This window comes from Lethenteron reissneri, chromosome 35 (genome assembly GCF_015708825.2).
Source record: "Lethenteron reissneri isolate LAM-NWPU_2019-01 chromosome 35, ASM1570882v1, whole genome shotgun sequence".
Classification (NCBI taxonomy): domain Eukaryota; kingdom Metazoa; phylum Chordata; class Hyperoartia; order Petromyzontiformes; family Petromyzontidae; genus Lethenteron; species Lethenteron reissneri.
In genome coordinates this window covers 7,896,436-7,911,214 of record NC_083813.1, presented here as the reverse complement: position 1 = coordinate 7,911,214, position 14,779 = coordinate 7,896,436, and the positions used below count along the sequence as shown (strand labels likewise).

General features: G+C 49.3%; 1 protein-coding gene across 1 annotated transcript in view; it reads left to right on the top strand.

The window, feature by feature from the left end:
• The window catches only part of HYDIN (HYDIN axonemal central pair apparatus protein), a 123,374-nt gene extending 108,797 nt beyond the window's left edge, over positions 1-14,577 (top strand). Inside the window, 15 exon segments of the mRNA XM_061565719.1 lie at positions 1,231-1,378; positions 1,854-2,061; positions 2,686-2,910; positions 3,194-3,369; positions 4,046-4,247; positions 4,966-5,124; positions 5,828-6,108; positions 6,824-7,043; positions 7,722-7,934; positions 9,098-9,261; positions 9,812-9,962; positions 10,616-10,849; positions 11,556-11,786; positions 12,813-12,956; positions 13,481-14,577. Of these exon segments, the coding sequence (XP_061421703.1) occupies positions 1,231-1,378; positions 1,854-2,061; positions 2,686-2,910; positions 3,194-3,369; positions 4,046-4,247; positions 4,966-5,124; positions 5,828-6,108; positions 6,824-7,043; positions 7,722-7,934; positions 9,098-9,261; positions 9,812-9,962; positions 10,616-10,849; positions 11,556-11,786; positions 12,813-12,956; positions 13,481-13,810 (3,086 nt within the window). The 3' untranslated portion in view covers positions 13,811-14,577.
• Positions 14,578-14,779: the final 202 nt, after the last annotated feature.

Genomic DNA, 14,779 nt, shown 5'->3' with positions numbered 1-14,779 from the left:
AAGGCGCTCCAGCATGAAACGCTGCTCCGCACAACCCATTCAGGCGGTTAAAATGTATCGCATCAGAGCAATTACAGCACCTGCATGGCATTGCTTAATTGAGTGCTTGTTTTTATATATATTGTTGTAATCCCTTGTTAGGTGCTATTTCTTGATGAGAAAGCAGAGCTATCCACCCTTGATGTTGCTTGTCCCCCATGTAGTTTGCTGTGCACTGACTTTGTTAAACAGAATTTTACATACATACTTGCGTGCTATAGCCTACTAGTATAGATACCAGAATCAGCTAAGTTTACATTTGGTATTCACATCATTCTTACATCACACATTTACGCTATTCTTTTCTCTTTTGCGTGCATCATGAGCGCAGGAATCAATTTGAATCCCATTTACGTGTTGCACTGTGATATGTCCAGTGCAGATGTATGACCTGGACGACAGCAGCGGGGGCTTCAGGTCGTAGGGAGTCACGCTTCTGTTTGTTGCCTAACCTTCCCAGGCCGTGCGTCTCATGGGCCTTGACTCTCTTTGCTGCCACCCTGAACGACCAGACAGCACACGCCCAATACACCATCAAATAACACCACCATCGGCACTCGTAACACACAAACACCCGTTACTAGGTTGGTTTGTTGTTCTTCCCACGCACCTCCAATTAGCACCGTTGGCTACGTACGGTGCGAGAGAAGTTCAACTTACATATGTACATATGTAATATGAGGATATATCCGGCTCACTGACGTATCACAACTCGTCATGGTGATTGGCTCTGCCGGTCCTGGTTTACAGCCAATGGGGGGAAGCCTGGGGGCATGGCCCTGACGTGATGGAAAGGCGACAGCTATAAGGATTGGTTCTGCTAGCTTTGGCCTCAGCCAATGGGGAGATGAGTCAGGGGCGTGGTCCCGGGAGCTGACGAGGGAGCCTGGAAGATTCGATGTAGGCTAACGAGGATTGGCGGAAACGTACCACGTGACCCGGGTATTAAATAGGGGTAGAGACGAACGACACGGGGTCAGAACAGGAATGGGCAGAGGAAGAGGGCCACGTGGGAGCGGGGCTCCGAGTTGCCACGTGGCAGGGCGTCTCTCTCTGTCTATCTGTCCCTCTCACGCTGCCTATCAGCAGCGTGAAGTAACTGTAACATAAGTTGAATAAAAGAATGGATTACAGAAGTCGTCTCAACGAGCTTTATTACACATACATGCATACATTGTGCTGCCACTGCAGGCCACGAAGCCGTGGAGGTAGTCGACCTGTGCAACATTGAGCCGGAGGCGTTTTCCTTCTCCTTCCGGGAAGAGTCGTGCCACTCGGAGGGCCGCACCGCCAGCCTCGCCGTGCAGCCCATGGAAGGCACGATCCAAGCAAACAGCAGGTGCTCACTGGTGGTCGAAAGCTCCAAAATCGAGTCAACGAAATTACCAAATTAGAACATTTGTATGTTTATAACCAGGAGACAGCCATGTGTTAATACAGGACCATGTTTTCCACATGGTGTGTAACTTTCTCCATCTGAGTCTCAGTACTGCTGAGACCCGGACTCAAGACTTTCCTCTTCCCTGGCTATGACTGTCTCCATGAAGTGCCTTCCTTATCATCTTTAGTCTCCTTTCTTTTATTCCTTTTCGAAAATAATCGAAATACATATTTTATTTCCCTTGCTCCCAATATTTGCTTGTCTCTCACCCCTTAATTAAATAACATCATGATATATATGAATCCAAATTGTATTGTATTCCACGACATAGTGTTTATTTTTGGTGATCTGGATTTAAACTGCTGCCGTTTCTCTTCAACTTTTTTTGTCATGAATAACACATTGCTGAAGTGCATGTCTGTTTTTCTGCCAGAATTCCAATCCAGGTTTCTTTCAAGCCGTCCCAGGAGGGCCCGGTGAACTTTAACCTGCAGTGTCGTGTGAAGAGGAAGAGCCACTTGCTGACACTGAATGTGAAGGCGGAGGGCTACTCGCTGGGTGCCTCGCTGCGGGCCGAGACGCCCCAGGGGGAGCGCTCCACCCTCTCCGCCACCGCTGTCAATGACCTGGCGCTGGGCCAGGTACAGCTGTCCTGCCCCGATCGGCTATCTCGTAACACGTGCACAAGTGTGGTATGCCACGGTTGTACATGTGCTACGTGTACAGCCCTTTATCAATCCCCTGGTGGCATGAGAGCCGCCCGAGTGATTTGACCTGCATCACCACACTGGTCAGTGCTGGGTGAAGGTGGGTCATCACATAGACTATGCACCACAATGTTCCACAGCCTATAAGACTTGTTATATGCATGGTCACCCATCCAAGCACTATGTTGGCTTGGCGCTGCTCGTCTTAGATCTGATGAGATTGGATGTTCAGGGAGATCTGGTCACGATAACTATTTTACCCGATTTCAAATAAAGGTCATGGATCAATTGTATGTGTGTTGAACTTCTTTTTCGCACCGTACGTAGCCAACCGTGCTAATTGGAGGTGCCGGGAAGGACAACAAACTAAACACAAATAACAATTCTAAATAAATTAGTTTTCAATTTAGAATTACAAGTGCATAGCTGCAATGGCTTCCGAATATCAGAAGCATGAGCATTCCAGATGGCGACAGAAGGAGTATCTGAAAGCGCACAGTACAGTGACCGTCTTTGCTCGATGGCCAGTTTAGTTGATCGAACGGTGCCCGTGTGCAGGTGGACCTCCACTCGAGCACATACCGCCTGCTTGACATCGACAATGAAGGCGCCTTCGACTTCAACTTTGAGTGGGAGCTGCGGACGACGCGCCGCGATCTACGGGCCTGCGTGACCATTTCGCCAAATAGCGGCTCTGTGCAGCGCAGCCAGCGCACCCGCTGCACCCTCACCTTCCAGCCCACGCGGCCTTGCGTCCTGCGGGACGTGCAGCTGCACCTCAAGGTAACGGTCCAGATGGAGGGCCATTGTAACGTAGGGTCGAATACCTGCTTATTTAAATTAGTGCTTAAATAATAGCGCTGAGACCCTTTTGCACATTCAATCTTGTTAGAACATTTTCGTTGTGTGTGGCATGGCCATAATGGCTGAGATTCATTCATGTATCGGATAGGAAGTGGGGAATGTAATTAAACCGGTTTAGTTATGAAAATAAGTAACACGTAGTATGTTTTGAATGACACAGAGGCAAAGTGGATAATTTGGCCACGTGGAATTTATCACACAGATCCAAAATGGGCCGACCTTCGTGTGCACGCTGAACGGCTCCGGTGAGGCCCCCTCCATCTCCGTCAACTTCTCCATGACCACCTTCGACTTTGGGCCGTGCTTCATCCACCAGGCGGGCATGGACCCCCACAGCACGCTCCTGCGCATCTCTAACGGCGAGGACCGCGATATCAGGTGGGCGCCCCTCGGCCAGCCCCACTAAATAGCATCAGAGCCACGTTACCAAGCTGCAGCGTGTACAAAACTCTTTGGCACGTGTCGTCACGGGTGCTGCAAGATCTGACCATGTCCGTCTAGTGCTCGTCTAGCTGCATTGGCTTCTGGTTGCTGAACGAATACATGATTAGGTCGCACTCATTACACATAAAGCGCTTGACACAAATGAACTACAATACCTTGCTGATCTCATCAAGCAGCATAAATCATCACACAAAGTCTGGTCATCCTCGTAGTGGCTTTTGGCAAGCTATTAAACAAAGATGGTCGCTGCATCGCGCGCTTTCAGATGTGCTTCTGTGCAGCCATCTGCAATGCTCTTCTAATATTACGAAGCCATGCTCTCTGGTTCTTTCGGGAAAGTCACGTAGATAGAAAAAAAAATAACACGACGTTTCGGTCGCAACACAAGCGTCCGTCATCAGGTAAGAAAGAATGATCTGCTGTTATGGCTTTATATAGGCACGGGAGGTGGGGGGAGGTTTGTAGAGTGTGTGTACTACTCTGAGCCTTTGTGTTAATAACTAGGTTACTTCAGCATAATTATCATATTGTGTATGATAGCAACCCATTATACTGGTTATCGTGTATAAATCGGCTTGAGTGCCTGAATCGGTGCGTGTGTGCATGGCAGTCTGGAATGCTTGTTTAAGGATGCCCAACACCTGAAGGTGGATTTCAAGCCCACTGTGCTGGTTGCCCGCGGCGATGCCATCGATGTGCCCATCACATTCCATCCACGCCGTGCCATGCGCTATCGTGACGACATCATCTTCGTCGTGAACGGCGTCTCGCGGCACACGCTAGAAGTCCGTGGAGAGGGCACTGAAATGAAGGTTTGATCCGTGAATGGAAGACATCGTGGGCAAGGAAGGCTTAGTTTAGATAGAGGTTAAATTTCGATTTAAAGCTTTCGTGACTGCAGGGATTCATCTTCTTGGTTCTTTCGGTAAAGTCACGTAGAATGGAAATAATAAAATAAATAAAATAAAACATAAAATAATTCTCACGACGTTTCGGCCACAACTTGTTTTATTTTTATTATTTTATTATTTCCATTCTACGTGACTTTACCGAAAGAACCAAGAAGATTAGATAGAGGTGTTTTGAGATCAGAGTTCTTCAACTGCAATATATTTTCCAAAGGGCCGTGTAATAAGATTTACATTTGCTGATGCGCTACATGCCGTCATATAAATGTTACAACGGCATTTGGTGTCAATGTTACACCCCCTACATGCTACACACTCGTAAACTCAGGCTAAGGGGTGGGGCTACCTGAGTAGTGAGTGGGGTGAGAATAGGAGTGGCTGGACATATGAGCACTAGGCAGGGCCAACATCATAAATAACGAGGCCACTCACTGTGCTGGTGTTGCTAGTGGTTGTGTGGGAGTGGAAATGTAAAAGTGAGTGGGATTGACAAAGGGGGAGTGGCTGCCAGACCACAATGTTTACCGGTTGAGCCTCCTGGAAATTTGGTGGCGTTATTACTGACAAACTCACGTGTGTTGGTGCAAACTGCGTGTGTGTGTGTTGACCTTTGTTTTTAAAGATTGAAGTGGCTAATCCCAAGTGGAAGGTTGTGAACCTGGGAGCCCTGCGCGTGGGACAGACCATCAAGAAGACTGTGCCATTGGTCAACAACAGCAGGGCCCCACTCACTTTCTGCCTGGCTCTGCAGAGCAGCCAGCCTGCACTGCAGGACCCCAAGGTAAGATCACAATCAAACCACAGCGAGTTCAAAAGCACAATTGGACGTGCAAAGTTTCGCCCACTTTATGATTCGATAGAGTGACACAATTTTGACTCAAAGATTGATTTTACATTGTTGTGAATCTTGACTTAAAGTTTTCGTGACTGCAGGAATCCATACTCTTTGGGTCTTTCGGTAAAGTCACGTAGATAGAAAAATAAAAATCCCGACGTTTTGATCGCAACACTAGCAATCGTCTTCAGGTGAAAAAATACAGCAGGCGGACTGGTGAGGCAGGAAGAAATATAGGCTGCCTCAGCAGTCCGCCTGCTGTATTTTTTCACCTGAAGACGATTGCTTGTGCTGCGATCGAAACATCGTGATTTTTTTATTATTTTTCTATCTACGTGACTTTACCGAAAGACCCAAAGAGTATTGTAGTGAATGTCGTGCCTCTAGTGGCTGCAGGGATCGCATGAACCAATTACATACAACATACATCACAAACAGTTTGACATTACGTGCCTGCTAATAACCCTCCAAGAGGCCATAACTCCCACCGGTTTCCCGGTGCTTTCTATCACGTTTGCTGCCCCCCTGCGTCGAAAAAGTGGTCTCATCGGTCACGTTCAGCCCCGTGGAAAAGCAACACGGCCGATCACCGGGGCAGGACGTTGCCGACGCATCACAACGTGTGCTCGCTCCCCCCCCCCCCCCCCAGGTGCTGATCCTGTCTCCGTCGGGTGAGGTGACGCTACGCCCGCGCGACGGCACATGTGCCGTGGAAGTGTCATTCAGCCCGTGCGCGAGGGTACCCGCCTTTACGGCAGAGGTGTGCGTCGAGAGCGCCGGCGTGCGCCGGCCCGTCTTCCTGCTCAAGGGCTGCTGCCAGGGGCTGGAGATGGTGCTGGACCAGGAGCAGCTGCCCTTTGGCGCCGTGGTGCTGCGCAGCCAGGCCACGCGCCGGCTGCTCCTGCACAACATGGGCGACGTCGGTGCCAGGTCGGTGACAGCGGCGGCGGCGGCGGCCACGTCATTTCCCCGCTCGCTCTCTTTCTGTCTCTCGTTGCTGCTCCCACGTTTGCGCGATTCGTGCGGTTGATCGTCACAAGAGCGAGTGGGAATGACATTATTCCGTGAGTGGGAGACTGTAACCACACTTCCCGATTGGCGCGGTTGGCTATGTACGGTGTAAAAGAAGTTCAACATACATATGTAAGATGAGACTTTTAGGCGGCAGGTGTCGACTGTGTTCTGGCTGTGGGATTTGGTGGAAGGAAGGAAATGGTAGCAGGTTATGATAGCATCATCAGTGCTGGCCACGATGACGATATTTACTTTGGGTGGCTACCCAAAGGAGTTTGCTGTCCATGGGGGAGCACACAAGGGGTACTGTTGTTCATTTGAGGGACACATGTCCCTCTACAGGCTTCCGTAAAACAAATACCATTGGTTATGTCCTCAAATCCAGAATATCAGAGTTATCAGTTTAGTACTCTGAAGCATTAATTGACTTCCCACTCGAGTTAATTTTCTGTGCAACACCAATTCCACCCCCACCTCGTTAGACACTTTAGAATATTTCACGACCATTGTAACGAAAACAAAATAATCAAATTGAGCCATATCAGAACTGGCCATCATGCCCTTGGTCGTACGTTTTTTTGTTTCACGTGTTACTTGTTCATTCATTTATCTGCATGTTTCTAACCCGCAGCTTCAGCTGGGACGTGAAGCACCTGGCGCCCGACTTCAGCGTGAGCCCCGCACGGGGCTACGCGGCGGCCGGCATGGACGTGCCACTGGACGTCACATTCCACCCCCACGCCCTCGGCTCTGACATCCGCTACGAGGGTGTCAAGTGCAGCGTGGAGGGCAGCCAGCCACTACTGCTGACGCTCACGGGCTCCTGCATCGACCAGCCGCCCTCGCGCGAGGTCACACCCCGAACTGGCAATGCCAGAGCAGTGCCCACCCACGCCTCGCTGATGTGACGTGACGTGACCAGACTTTTCTTTTGTTAAACCAACGGTGCAAAAAAAATACACTCCCAGAAGGTCATGTGGCGAACGGGATGTGTAAACATTTTATTTAGTTTTTGGTGGAGAGGCATATATGGAAAGGAGGCATTATGTCCACTTATTTATTTTGTTGCCTTGTGCTTGCAGGTTACGTTTGTTGCTGGAAGTAACCCGATAGTGAATGATTCTGCCTTTATGCTCAGCCAGGTTTTAATGCGTTTCCTAAATCCTGTGCCAGAGTGCATTCAAACGTTTTTGCATAATTAGAAACAGACGTCTATATCTTGACACTTTTGAATAATCATGTGCCTGGTGACCCTAAAACACCCAATGACATTTTACCAGCATTGGTAAAAGCTCAGCCCAAAAATGATTTGCCTTGACCTTTTCAGATGAGACTGTTCCACGATCAGGACAATAAGAATTCATTACAGCAAACGTATTCATGTTCGTTTGGCCAGCTAAGCAAGATTTAGCATTTGTGATGAAGAGAATCAGTTCAGATGCAAACAAAGAATCGTGTATTTCCATATTAGATCAAGCGTTGGACACATTCTCCGTGCGTCTCATTATTTATGTTGTCATCCTGTGCAGGTGTTGAACTTCAGATGCCCGGTGCGGAGCAGGCAGACGCAGACGATCTCGCTGGCGAACCGCACCAACCAGCGCTGGGTGCTGCGGCCCGTGCTGAAGGGAGAACACTGGACGGGGGCCGACTCTGTCACTGTGGAGGCCCAGCAGCAAGGGAGGCCCTACGAGGTCACCTACGAGCCGCTCACCATGACCAGCATTCGGCAGGAGCACCAGGCACGGGCTCACGCACGCACGCGTGCACACACGCACGCACACGGCAGAAGACAGAGATCCCCCGTGTAAGGCTTTGACAGACTGTTAGGACAAGTACTATTTGTAAGCACCTATAAAGGCCCAGGCACACCAAGGGGGTGAGGAGGTCACATAGCAATGCCCGGCCACCTTTGTTTCCCCAGTGCTGATGATTGGACATTGCTTTCGATATTTATGGCCAAGTCGACGAAGGGAAGGCACAGAACCAGTTTTAATGTGAGCCATGGCTGGGAATTGGAACCAGAAGACTAGGTTCCTTTCATTGTGCACTAATCACTACACCGACATAGAGTGCTGCATGTGGACACAACAACATACACACGCAACCATGCAAACAATTCAGAGAACCACTCGCAAATATGTATACACACCAACACATATATAATAACGCACACACCTACGCTCACACCTATGCACACAAAAAGTCACGCGCAGAATTACACACAACCAGGCAGGCATTAACATGCCTGTAGAGCCTTCGCAGGGAATGATTGTTCCATATGCTGTAGAGTTGCATTGTAAAAGAGAAAGTTAAAACCAATATGTGGCAAGATACACAGACATGGTTGTAATTGGAAAACGACTTTTACCTAGATGCACTCTGCACATGTTAATATGCTACACTCAAATGAACTCTGCGTACACAGACTGGGTATTGGCAGTTGTATATCTTGGTGTCATACGAATCCCTGAGCAAACCTTCCCAAACACAAGACAAAGATTCCCCCTAGAGCCTTAACAGACTGTTGTGGCAAGTGCTGTTCGCGAGCACCTATGAAGCTCACAACAGCATACGAGGGGGTGTGTGGCCAGCGCCACGCCCGGTCGCCTTTGCCTTCCCAATGTTGATGTTTACACACCACACCAGGCACTAATTTGAGGCTGAGTCGACCTAGGGGAATCCCAGGACCGATTTAAGTAATCTTCACCGATGTAGGCCGTGAGCGGGAATCAAAGTCTGGTCGCCAGGTTCATAGCGCAGCGCGCTAACCACTACACTACCGCTCCCACACTCCCACACACACAGACGCATCCACTCATTCACACGTCCCACACTCCCACACACATAGACGCATCCACTCATTCACACGTGCACGCTCTCCATCGTGTTTTGGCACACGCAGGGCTCCATCTTCTTCCCGCTGCCAGACGGGCTTGGACTGCTCTACCCGCTCCAGGGCGTTGCTGAATCACCACGGCCAACCGACACCATCACACGCGACGTTCCGTGCAAGACGACCTACACCGAGCTGCTGCCTGTCGCCAACTGGCTGCGCAAGCCACAGAGGCACGGCGCTCGCACAACCGCAGAGCACACTCGGGTTCCTGAAGGGTTGAATTAGTGTAATTGTGAATCGTAATCAGAATCTTTATTGAGACTGGAGGAATTCTCATGAGCTATGCAGCTTTTTGTTTTTTACAGATGTCCAGTAGGGGCGAGTCAGAAAGTTACAACAATAATATAAAAACTGATAGGAGTGCAAAGTATAGGAAGGTAAGTCACGAAAATGACAACATGAAAATAAAAAAAGGATAGAAGTAAATCAATTCCTGCCCATTTTGCAACGATAAATTCAAGCTTGGGCAAGGCATGAAAACAACAGCAACAGTCCCAGACCACAGCAAGACAACACACAATCCCTCAATAAAACTGCATTTGAAATTTACTAAGTGCACTGAATCAGGCATGACCTATTTAACATGCCTTAACATTTAAACATGTCTATGTACATACTCGATTAAATGCCATAATTTGAGTATATGTTTGGGCCTATGAAACGGCCAGTCGGTTACAGAATTGTGAATATTAACCCCCAAACAACCATGCGTTGCCGTAGGTTCCGCATGACGCTGGAGATGGTGCGCCCCGAGAGGCTGGATCCTTCTACAACCCTGAAGGGGCTGGACTACATCGACGTGCCAGGCTCAGCCACGCGTGACTACAAGCTGACCTTCCACTCGCACAAGGAGGGCCACTTCACTGCCAAGGTCCGCCTCTCTCCGCACCCACCACCAAGTCTTGTGTCATCCCATCTCCACCGCATCGTAACCACTGCCCGCAGTGGTTCATGTTTTTGTTTTCCTATTTTTCATGGTAGTGTTTGAGCTGGTTATATTTGCGTCTTTGGCACACAACCACGCCATTTATTTTGAAGTTGTTAATAGATCAGGTTAAACATGAAAGGTACAGGACAGGGATGAAGATTTGTTGAATGAGACACTGGAACATGTTCTGTGATGTCTTGGCTCAAGACTCTTCCCTGCCAAATTATGAACAGACAAGGTCTGTTTCACCTCCTAAAAATATATTCTGAAACTATAATAACATTTTAGTCCGTCAGTTCTGTAAGCATTCTGGACCAATGTTTTATCGCAGCATTCATTTAAGCAGTGAAACTCTGAACTGGCTTTGACTTTGAGTCTCATCAGCAGAGGCTGGCCTGGAAAAATAATGCATTCCCTGTTCTTTGCTCTGAGTACGGAGTATCTAGCATTAGGTGCATTTGCAGTGGCATCTGCACTTAACACAAAAGGGTTCAGGGGAAACCGGCACCCCAACATATCTTGTAATCATCGACTCTCAAGGGTGCTGGATGTAGCTGGTGCCTGAACGTTTACCGGACTCTCTCTCCGGGCGACAGGTGACCTTCTGTAACGAGGCGACGCAGGAGTTCCTCTTCTACGTGGTGACAATGCGAGCGACGCCCGGGGGGTCGCTGGGCACGGTGGAGCTGTGCACGCCGGTGCGTCGCAGCACGGAGGGGCGCGTGCGCGTGGAGAACCCCCTGCCCACGCCCGTCTCCTTCTCCATCGAGTGCCGCGTGCCAGACATCAGCCTGCCGCCGCAGATTTCCGTGCCGCCCAACGCGAAGAAGGTGGGAGCCTGCTCGGTCGTCAAACGATCAGCCTCGGTGTTCCTGCTCCTGATTGCGGTGATCGAGTGTCATCGCACGGAATGGGCATGAGGTCCACCAGTTTAGTGACTTGGTGACTTCACGAGTGACTTGGTCCCTTTGCATGAGATGGACGTCGAATAAAACAAAATCTGCTGGATGCAAACAAAGAAGGGGGAGCGAGCAAGTGCTAGAAAATGTTCAGATCAGGAGAAATCTAATTGGGACATTTTAGAAGAGGCTAAATATCGAGATTGGGCATATTGTCAAGCGATAGAAGTAACCATGAAACCTGCCCTTAGTCATACAACTCAAAGATGAGAGAATATCCATATCTTGTGCTTCTATATGATTCATGGATTGTGTATACGGTTTAGCAAGAGGATAGTAAGCTTCACTTTAGCTTAAGGGTTTTCCATTTGAAATCCATTGTCATCTTTTTGTTGGAGTAACACTTAATCGGGCCTACAGTATTAAATGTTTATGAAGGCTCCTGACCACGTTATACCATCTGAGCTGTGCATCAGAGCCAAAAGCAAATCAGAAGCGATTTAGAAACCCTTCTTTTACTCGCAATGTGCTTGCCCGGCGGCGGTTAAACGTCCATTTAGCGGCACGTTTTGCCGTGTAACCCACGTTGCGCGCACGGCACAATCCCCGACACCTCCGCCCCTGTGTCGTCGGACAGGACGAGGGCTGGCTCACGCTGGAGTACCTCCCGCTGCGCGTGGGCGAGTCGAGCGGACGGCTCGTGCTGCAGAGCGCCGAGCTGGGTGCCTTCACGTGGGACCTGCAGCTGCGCTCTTTGCCCGCCGCTCACGAGAAGCCGCTGCACTTCCGGGCTTCGCTCGGCGCCAGCCACACGCAGGCGGCGCGCTTCGTCAACTACTCGCGACAGAAAAGCGAATACGCCTGCAAGGTAGGAGCGGGACTCCCGCCCGCCGCCAGACAATAAACCTGCTCGCCAAATAGCAGGGTTGACGTGGGGCTTTGGGGGTTTCCCGTCCCCCCCGCGGAAGGAGGGCTTTTATGAAGTAAGGGGTTGGGTGACCGTGGGGTTTGCTAGTTGGAGAGGACTCGCTTACCTTGCACCTCTGATTAGCACGGTTGGCTACGCACGGTGCAAAAGAAGTTCAACATGCATACCTTGCCATCTCCTGCCTTTAAACGGAGGAGTGCAATTGATCAGATGCGGTTGCCATGTAATTATGCATTGTTTCATCGATTAAGATTGATTACTATGCTCGTGATTGATACATGCATCGAATTGTGCAAGCATGAATTGAATTGATAATTTACATATTATATGCAAAGCATATGCTTATGCTATATTTAGGCGAATTGGAGCGAACACATTGAAACAGAAATAACGAGACCAAAAAATGTTACGTTCTTGAATCAAATGCCAACTCCAAATAGAATGTCACCAAATCATTGCGGGAACGATGTATTGCTTGCCAAATATATGGGTACTTGCTGAAAGACAGCTTTGTTGTTTTGAATGTACACCAAGTCTAAAGCGATGGGTAATGTAAGATGCATATGATGGTAATGTCCTCTTCCTTGGTTCTTTCGGTAAAGTCACGTAGAAGGGAAATAATAAAATAATAAAAATAAAACATGTTTTATTTTTATTATTTCCCTTCTACAAAAAAACCAAGAATATGAATCCCTGCAGTCACGAAAGCTTTAAATCAAAAGGTAATGTCCTTGTTTAGTGTATACATTAATTAACCATCTTGATCTGAAGCTTTCGTGACTACAGGTGGGACGATCGCTTGTGTGGCAATCGAAACGTGGTGATGTATTATTATTTTTCTACGTGACGTTACCGAAAGAACCAAAGAGTATGAATTAACCACTTGCTTCTTATGTCACTGCCGATGTCCATAAGATTTAAGCAGTGGAAAGAAAAGTCTCGTGCTTTGTCTGGGCTCGGGAGCAGATCAACAGCGGGGAGTTCCACGTGGAAAAGACGGTGACAGCTGCTCCAGGGGCAGCTGGAGGCACAGAGGTCAGCGTGGACGTGCTGTACGAACCCAGCCACCTGGGCGACACGCGGGCACTGCTCACGCTGTCCTCGCCACAGGTGAGCCGAGCACCACCGAGGCACAGTAAGCAAAGCCGCAACACAACACGCCAGTCCCAACACAACACCCCAGGTCACCACATTCTGTCTGGAAAGGTAATGGGTACATGTACAGCCCTTTTGTCACTCCACTGCTCGATAAGGGGTTAGTTGACCCTACTTCATGATCAGTGTATGTTTTTGAAGGCAGGGAGCATAGATGTGGGAGCTTATTGTCCTTCCCGCGCACCTCCGATTAGCACGGTTGGCTACGTACGGTGCAAAAGAAGTTCAACATCCGTACATACAATGGATTTTGCTGCACTGCCCTCTGCTGCCCACCACGTAGCCCCGTAGCAACCTATGATGCATGGTCACCCACCCGAGCATTATCTCATCTCAAACTTGATTAGCTTCCGAGATCTGACGTGAATCTGTCGCATTCCGGCGTGACGTGGCCGTGGGCAGCGCGGCGCTAGTGCGGCAATGTCTCGTGCGGAGCCCGCGGCGCCGATAACAACCCATCGGACCGTGTGCACGCGCAGGGCGGGGAGTACACGATCCCGCTGGTGGGCGTCTGCTCGGCGCCGCGGCCCCAGGGCCCCTTCACGGTGCGCGCGGGCTTCACCGTCTCCGTCCCCTTCAAGAACGTGTTCGCGCAGACCGCCTCCTTCGTGGCCGCCGTCGACAGCTCCGCGTTCAGCGTGCGCGCGGCCGGCGAGGCGGTGCGGCCCAAGCGCACCATCACCATCGTCGTGGGGTTCGAGGGAGCCCCCGGGGCGGCCCCCGTCACGGCGCGCCTCACCGTCTCTTGCCCCCAGCAGCCCGCCTCTTCCTGGATCTTCTACCTGCGCGGAGTCTCCGCCGAGAAGTGACCGACGCGTGCCTGCCGGGCTGCCCGACCGCTGGGCGGCGTTCGTTCAGGGTCGTGGTCGTGGTCATTTGGGAAGTCACGAAGCTGCTTTGTTGTCTTTTTTGTTGTCCTGCGGTGATTTTGCGAGTTGGAATCGTTTTGTGATACGTGTGGAAAAAAAGTATGCAGCCATCGTGTAATGGTTAGCACACTCCAGTTGCAATCCAGAGGTCACCAGTTTGATCCGATGTCTCGGGCGTGGCAGTTGAACCAATGGGCAAGTTTCTGAACCCTGATGCAGTCAATCGATGCATTGTTACATACCTAATAATTATTATTGTTTATTAAGGGCAAGCATGAGTCTTGAGATGCTTTCAATGAGGTGTGATGTTTGGCCAATTAATTGAATATCTTGCATTGGCGGTGTTGAATCGACCTCACACACCTCTTGCAAAGCTTTATGAAGAAAAAACCTACGTTTCCAGGTTGAGCGAGGCTGCTCACATCACCTCTTCCTCGTTTGTCACGTGACGTTACAGCCCATGGTGCTGCTGCTACCGATCGGTCTCCACCATACACAAAAAAAAACGTGAAAATTGCACTGTAAACATTTTAAATGTTGTTGTAAAGTGTGTATTTTAGATTGTCAAATTTATTTTGCACAAATTATTTTACTTTAATCGATATTTTATGTTAACATGAGATTGAAGTTATTGAATGTTTTTAATATGTGTGATATTTTATTTAAAACCAACACATTAAAATTGCAGTCAAGCAGCTGACAGCTTCCTTATTCTCCGCACTGAATCTGAATACTCGCTGTTGTTACAATGTCTACCACTTGCTCACCGTAACTTCATCACTTTGGAATACTTAGCCAGTACATACTGCTTCAGAGGCTTTCCATTCACACAATAATTACGACGTTTGTGATGATGTAGTCAGCAGGTTGAGATGTCATGGAGAAGTAACAATCCTTGCAAACGTGGAT